Source organism: Trypanosoma cruzi, genomic scaffold (assembly GCF_000209065.1).
Source record: "Trypanosoma cruzi strain CL Brener 1047053516685 genomic scaffold, whole genome shotgun sequence".
NCBI lineage: Eukaryota > Euglenozoa > Kinetoplastea > Trypanosomatida > Trypanosomatidae > Trypanosoma > Trypanosoma cruzi.
The window spans coordinates 28,907-36,432 of record NW_001849393.1 but is presented as its reverse complement, the minus strand read 5'-3'; the positions used below and the strand labels follow the sequence as shown (position 1 = coordinate 36,432).

At 50.7% G+C, this 7,526-nt stretch overlaps 3 protein-coding genes and 1 pseudogene across 3 annotated transcripts, besides 9 other annotated features; all 4 read left to right on the top strand.

Moving 5' to 3' along the window:
• Tc00.1047053510241.130 lies at positions 1-1,156 on the top strand (annotated as a pseudogene; the record flags this gene model as incomplete).
• Positions 1-7,526: part of a sequence feature (heterozygous, Esmeraldo-like haplotype) that runs on past the window's edge.
• Positions 1,240-1,259: a microsatellite.
• Positions 1,364-1,411: a microsatellite.
• On the top strand, positions 1,623-3,161 carry Tc00.1047053510241.124 (hypothetical protein, conserved; the record flags this gene model as incomplete). The annotated part of the gene is made up of 1 exon (XM_807214.1): positions 1,623-3,161. One exon carries the CDS (start codon positions 1,623-1,625, stop codon positions 3,159-3,161), a length of 1,539 nt encoding a protein of 512 aa, XP_812307.1.
• Positions 3,220-3,328: a sequence feature (T-rich).
• Positions 3,339-3,372: a microsatellite.
• Positions 3,472-3,514: a microsatellite.
• Positions 3,573-3,608: a microsatellite.
• On the top strand, positions 3,694-4,794 carry Tc00.1047053510241.120 (metalloprotease-like protein, putative; the record flags this gene model as incomplete). Its single annotated transcript, XM_807213.1, has 1 exon — positions 3,694-4,794. One exon carries the CDS (start codon positions 3,694-3,696, stop codon positions 4,792-4,794), a length of 1,101 nt encoding a protein of 366 aa, XP_812306.1.
• Positions 4,946-4,968: a sequence feature (AT_rich).
• On the top strand, positions 5,063-7,051 carry Tc00.1047053510241.110 (hypothetical protein, conserved; the record flags this gene model as incomplete). Its single annotated transcript, XM_807212.1, has 1 exon — positions 5,063-7,051. One exon carries the CDS (start codon positions 5,063-5,065, stop codon positions 7,049-7,051), a length of 1,989 nt encoding a protein of 662 aa, XP_812305.1.
• Positions 7,248-7,285: a microsatellite.

Below are 7,526 nucleotides of genomic sequence, written 5' to 3'. Positions count from 1 at the left end.
CTACCGACAGAAATGAGTGAGGTGCTACAGCTGCTCATTAATGTGGAACGACACCCAATTTTATGTCCACTGCTTGGACGGTCGTCATATTGTTGGATTAGTCATTATGGGTTTGCGTAAGCTTCAATTTTGGGAGGTGAATTGTAGCCATTTGGAATACCAACGCTTTACAAGAAGTGTACAAGACGAGGTGGCATTTATCACTGATTATAGTGGACCTATTGCCGTGCCCATGCGCATCCCATCCTGGCTTTGGAAGGGCACCTGGTTTGACGCTTTGGGGAAGCCCAGACGCATCCATGTGGGCATTCGTCTCAAATTTCCATCCGTATCACGTAATATGGAAAGCACTGAGGGTTCGGGTTCGGTCCCATCGTGGGGACGCGAAGGTGTAAACAGCACTTCCACAAACCCCAGCACCAGGAATCTTACGCCGGAGCGTCTCACCTCACCTACGCGGGCGGCAGAGGGCTCAACATCGCCGCTGCATATGGCAATTGTGACACCTAACACCGGGAATGGTGCCGAGAGTGGGGTGGCGTACGTTGACTTGCCAAGCATTACGCCAGCGAAGCTTATTGGGCCGGCAATTGGCGCGCGTCACTCAGCGTTTGCGATACAGACTGAAAAACCACTGGCCGCGGACTTGCGCCTCTTGTCTTTGCGCACCTCCGCTGAGACAGTCTCAGGGTCGTCAGCGGTAACAGCACCGCCACCACTATCGTCGATGCTGACCTTTTCATCACGAGGGTGGGACATGGGGGAGGCATTCACTGTTGCTGGAATGATGCCTCAAGGGAGCAGCAGTGCTGTCGCGGGGTTGCCCTCAACCGCTACAGCGATAGGGAGTGAACTCTCGGCAGTGAGTCGTTCCACCACGCAACGTGGCACACCACTGGCCGGCGGTATGAAATTGTGGGAATTTGATGATGATACAAATGGCTCTCACTTCTCCATGCAACATGGCGTGCATGGAATGGTGAATACCTCACTGCAGCGATGGAATGAATGGAATCATTCTTCTGCGTCATCGGCGAGGTACTCCTCACGTTCGCGCCGGCACTTGCAATACTTTGTTGCAGAAGCAGCTGGTTATGGCCCATCATCTGAATCTGTCGCCAGCACAAAAAAGACAAGACGTCGAAATTCCCTCTGACCTGTGTATGTGTGCATATTTCAAGGTTTTTTTTTGAGAGAGAGAGAGTGTGTGTGTGTGTGTTTGCTTATGTGTGTGATGTCTTTTTTTTTTTTTTTTTTTTGTTGTTGTTACGTGGAGGGGGGCAGTGAATAAAAGTAAAACATTGTCATACATGCCTTGCCTTGAAACATTCCTTTTTTATTGTGGTCACATTCAGGATAATGGTTTTTTTTTTTCTTTTTTTTTCTTTTCCTTTTTTTTTTTCTTTTGTTTGGCTTTCACCACCACATGTATATATACATATATGGGTTATTTCTGATTTTTAAAATACGCACAATATTAACAACAACAGGGAAGAGGTAGTGCTACCATTGGTATTTGCTTATAGAAGCTCCATTGGCGGTATTCGTGAAACCACAAGTGTGTGCGTTCAAGCAGGATATCTGGTGAACTTGTTTGGTCTTGCGGCGAAAGGAAGAATTTTATGGAGCGGGCGAGTCAGAGGAACTCCGCGAGGTCCTCGAAGCTGAATGCGGTGCAAGGCGGTCGTTCTTCGCCTTCTGCCGCATCGCGCTCTCGTGCGGACAGTCTGAAGGGCAACCGATGGGGTAACGGGAAACCGCAGGCTTCACGCTCTGCCAGCAACGCTTCCAACGGCTGTGCTAAAAAATCTCCTCGTGGTGATCTTGACGGCGGTTCGCAGCGAAACTTGAATGGACTGGCGCAGGGGCGGGGTAAAAACGGGGCCCGCCGCTCTTCTCAGAGGCCGAAGGAGATGTCGCGGGAGGAGTTGCTTTCCCTGCTGTTTCGGAAGCCACAATTGAAAGAAATGCGCCCCGAGATGCATCGTCTGGATCTGTCGCAGAGGGATGACCTGCGGTTTCTCTACGAGATGCAGCACCGCGTGGATCCCGAGTTGGTACCCGTCAGAAATCGCATGTACCGCGCGAACTGGAAGCAAATGCACCAGAGTCACATCTTTGACACGGAACCAGCGTCAAAATCGCAAGCCTCGGCGAAACCAGTTAAGAAAAATAACGATGGACTTGGGTCGCTAGCGCGATTTGTTCTGTGCTCTGAAGAACGGAACGCTTCTCCAGTGAGAGGCCGACGCCACGGCAACTACAGTGCAGGCAGAACCACTCTTCGTCTGTTTGACGGCAATTCAAAGGAAGCGGAATTACGAACCGCGTCACAAACCCCACGAACAGGCGTGCGGAGGGTGGGCTTGAAGCCTGCCGATAAACTTGGGGCGAATCTCCAATCACGGGATCTGCTGTGTGAGGTGGGGGCTTCCCGCCACGGGGTCCGCACCATGGAGGCGGTGAAGATGTTCGAGTCCACTCAGCCGAAGCTCACCCTGCCACCACAGAAACTCTCCCGTCGACTTGCACATCCCGCGCGAAGTTTCTCAGCCTCAGACAACGACATTTTTGGCGTTAGGAAGCGACGGGAGCGCATGATGCAACGAGCTCCTTCATGTACGTCTGCTCGCACCACAGAGCCGTATGGTTCTGAGGATCTCGAGGGATCAACAAGGCATCGACAGTCGTCGCTGGGCTCTACGAGTGTCATTGATGAAAAGAGGAGTAACCACTCCACGATTCAGAGCAAAAATGTGCCCTTCGGTGAAGAAGAGCCACGCAACAGCGGGACACCAACACGCCATCAGAAAATTCGTCGCGGTGGTTCATTGGCCAGCCGCAGCAGCAGCGTCGCCCCCTCTCCTTCCGTGCGCAGCTGGAGCCACCCGCGGTCAACACGTGGAAGCAACAGCGAAATGCTGAGACGGCATAATGATGTGATTGGAAAGCAGCGTAACAATACTTCCGCCACGACGGTGTCCAGCAAAACATCAGTACTTAGTGAAGGCGGCGAATACAGTGCATCTTTATTTCCCACGCCGCGTGTGAGGACAGGCCGTGCACGTGTGCCGGGCCACTCAATTACCAAATCCAACATAGTCTTTGGTGATGTAAATCTGGTGAACTCACCACGGCATGTACAGCGTAGGATCCGGTAGGGGCTCCCTTAGATGCACGGCATCCTGTTAAGAAGGTGGCGACTTCTAACATTAGCACAAACAAAAACAAGAAACAAAAAAAACAAAAACAGAGGAAAAGGGGCGGGACAGAAAGAGTGAGAAAATCCAGAAAACACCAATGAAACGAAAAAAAAAAAAAAAAGGAACAGTTTGGTAATATATATATATATATATATATATATATATATATGTGTCTAACAGGGTTTTCTGCTCGACACATTCTCATCTTGCGCCCGAGAGTACGCCGTATATCATATGAATATAACGAGGGAGTGGAGATGAGCGGAGAGTGCGTGTGTGTGTATGTGTGTATGTATGTATGTTTGTGCGTGGGAGCGTGTACGCAATGCGTGGATGAAGTGCCACACATAAATTGATTGGGAAGTTATGTTTTTTTTTTTTTTTTTTTTCTCTTGTGTCTTTTTTATAGGTTGAGGCGGCGGACTCTACCGTGCGTTTGCGTCTCCTTGTAATTCTCTGATTCCTGTTTTGTTTGAGGGTGGGCACGAAAATGTGGACTCGATCTTGTATCCGTTGCACTTTTTTTTGCAGCAGTTACCGGAAAATGGGTCTTTTTCCCCGGCGGAATGATGCATGCCGCCCCGCATTACGTGCGGCCTTGTGCTGCTCTACACGACTAAACTCGTCACGTACAGCATACGACAACAATAATGCTGCTGGGGAGGCTGCTTACATGGCGGGAAACACGGTGCACGTTGAGCACCCGATTGTGCAGCTACCTGCGCGTTCTTTGTGGTGCAAGCAGTATCCGCTAGATCCTGAGCAGGTACGTAGTGGTGGGTTTGCGGAAATGATTGAGCGGGTACGAGCAGCTCGACAATATTATCAGTACCCGTCTCTTTGCGCCCCACAGATTGGGTGGAACGTTCAGATGTTTACTCTTTTTGACGGCAGCGTCTTCATCAACCCTGTCAATTTGGATCTACTGGAATTGGAGGCGGCAGGAAGTCGTAGCGGGATGCCGATTGCCGAAGCGGAGGCGCAGTGGGTGGCGAGCTGCCGTCGTGAAGGAAAGACATGTTTTGCGTGGGAGCCCTGTGCGAGCTGTTGCTTCCTTATGCATTACATTGAGCGACCGGCAACCGTGCGGATACGAGCCATTGGAGCAGACGGACATCCGTTTGAAGTGACGCTTGAGAAGATGAGGGCACGTATGGCGCTGCACGAACTGGACCACCTTGGCGGCGTTCTCTTTACACGCCGCATTCCCGATACGAATCATGTGGTCCCTCTGGAGGGATTCAGCACAATGAGCGAGTGGTCAGATGACTACCCGTCGCTGGAGGCGCGCAGCACGTATCTTTACACCACCTACACCCCGCCGTACACCTTTACCACAGACAACGTTGAGGATGCGCAGTTACTCGATCGAAAATTTGAGGACGGCATCTATCCGGGATGTGAACACGATCGCCGCATGCGGATCGAGAGTGCCGCACTCGAGGAACTGCAACGGGCACAGTGGAGAATGGAGAAGGCTTGCAGCGAGGAGGGCGATTCCACGCAATGCATGCGTGACACCGACGATGAACAGCAGCACGAGGACGAAGAAACTGAAGAAGATGTTACTGCACAGAAGGGCACGTTGTAGTCTTTCTGTTTGTTTGTGTGTGTTTGTGTATGTCTTACGCTGCGAGAGCGCGCAGGAGGGAGGGGGAATGAAAAGAAAATCCATGGCTGAGCAAAAAGAACATATATTTGCGTATACCCTTCTCTTGATGCCGGTTGCCGGAATATGTTGCATATATATAAATATATATATTTTCTTTTTTCTTTTTCTTTTGCTTTGCTACATTGAACGCAGTAGCCGTAGAGATCAACGAGTAGGGAGAGAGAGAGAGAGAGAGCGTAAATAAAAAATGCACCGCAAGCAGGTGTGGGCGAAGCGTGTGAAGAAGGAACGCTTAAAGAAGAAGTTCCTCACACGCATGCAGGCAACTCGCCTTCTGCAGGTCGACTCTGTTCACTTTCGTCGTCTCTGCATCCTTAAGGGCATTTACCCTCGTGCTCTCGCTCGCAGCAAACAAAAACAAAGTGGCAACGACAAACAGTACTACCTCGCGCGGGAGATTAAGTGGCTCGTGCGGGATCACGTTGCCGAGCGCATGATGGCATACTGTGCGTGGGAGAAGAAGGTACGCCGGGCTGAGGCGATGGGTCTTGCTGATGAACTTAAGGTCCTGAGGAGCAAGAAAGCAAAGCCACAATACAGTCTTGTGGCAACAATCAAGGAACGGTACCCTTTTTTTATTGATGCCGTACGGGACATTGACGACGCCATGTCTATGATTGCCCTGTACGCTTTCCTAAGTCCAGAAGTGATGAGCGAAACGACCATTGAAACACACCATGCATTAACGTCGGGTTTACATGAACGTGCACGGGGAATTATTGAGCGGTGGAATCGCTACGTTGCGCGGGCCCACGTGTTGTCAAAGGGATTTATTTCAATAAAGGGATACTACTTTGAAGCCATTGTGCGTGGGGAACGGGTGCGCTGGTTGTGTCCCCACGAGTACGCGCACAAGTTTCCACCCGGTATTCAGCAGTATATTACTCTCAGTTTCCTTGAGTTTTACGTTGAGCTTATGCATTTTGTTTTGTACAAACTAGAGCACGAACTTCAGCGCGACGTGGTGGAACAGCAAGAGGCTGAGGATGAAGAGAATAACACACACGCTGAGGACTTCCGCATCCCTGATAAAGAAATGACGCAGTCAATTAGTGATTTAAAGAAGGATACCCTTAAAAAGGGGGAACTTATGCAGGAGGAGCTGCGGAAAGCACGACGCGTGTTTGACGGGCTAACATTTTACATTTCGCGTGAAGTACCGCATAAACATGCCACTCTTATAATTGAAGCGTGTGGTGGTCGCGTGGCAACGGCCTACGCGGCAGACAACATCACACACTTTGTAGTTGATCGACCTGCACTACCACCCGGATTTGAGCGTGTGGATCACATCGAGTATGTGCAGCCACAATATCTGTTTGATTGCCTCAACGCACGCATGTTGCTTCCGCCCAACGGCTATCGTATTGGTGAGGAGCTTCCGCCGCATGTTTCTCCTTTTACGGTGGCCATTACAAACAGCGCCGAGGATATTGCCGCCGTGGAGGAGGCGAAGAAGAATCATCCAAAGATAGTCTCCTATGTGCCGAAGCGGGTGCATGAGATACGTGCTCTTGTCAACCCTCAGTACACGCCTTTAGATCCAGAAGGAAAGGCATCCGACCTGTTGCTGCACGATGAAAGCGATGAGGAGCATGCACTGGTGCCGGAGTTGGGTGCCGACGACGACGTGTCGCTCTCTGGCGACGAGCTCCTGGAGGCCAGTCACCGCCCGAAATGGGAGGAGGAGGAAGTCACGGAGAATGTGCAGCGTAGCAAGCTTTCCGCACTGAAGGTGGCGAAGCAGCGCAAGATGAATCTAATGAATACACCCACAGACGAGGTGGTCGCACGGCGGCGTCTAGCTCAGTTGAAGTCGCGGGAGTCACGACAGCAGCAGGAGCCATCGGGGCAGCGTTTGAAGCGCAAGCTGGCGGAGATGAAGCGCCAGGAAGCGGCCACGCGCAAGATGCAGCTGCAGGTGGCCCGAAAGAAGGCAGCGCGGTATTACAAGATGGTCAACAGTGTCGTGCAAGGCAGTCAGCGGCGTGAGAAGATGCTTGAGGCGAAGGCAAAACAAGTCGCGGACGGCCGCATTGCGAAGAAGGAGGATGGCCGCGAGCTCGTCAACGTCCGAGTGGAGGCGAAACGCGCCAGGGCAGCGGCAAGCGGGAAACCGCTGCGGGAGAAGAAGGCAGCGAACCCGTACAAGAAGCTGCCAAAGTGGGTTCGCTGAGTCCGGTCGCGACTCACCGTTTGAGGTGAATGGGGATAGAAACGAGACAGAGAGAGAGAGAGGGACCAAGTGCTTTTTCTCTATTATTTTACAGGGTTATGTGTCCATTCTCTTACCCGCAGTGCGTCCAACACCAAATCAATCAAAAATAAAAATGGAGGGTAAAGAACCAAAAGAAACGCACGCACACACACAAAAAAAAAAAAAAAAATAAATAAATAAATAAATAAATAATCATAAAAGAGTGAGAGACGTATAAAACCGCAAAGGAGGGAGGAAAATTTTTCTTTCCTTTTCTGCGTGTCTGTGTGTGTGTGTCTGGAGGAAGGAGTGGCAAAGTATTAATGAGGAGGGGCACAGTAAAAGAATGAAAAAAAAAAAAATATAATGACCTCATTGTGCCTTTGGTTCGTTTGCAAAAAAGCAGGGGTGTGGAGAGAAGGAAGGGTTTGGGATCAAACGTCATTTTGCTGCG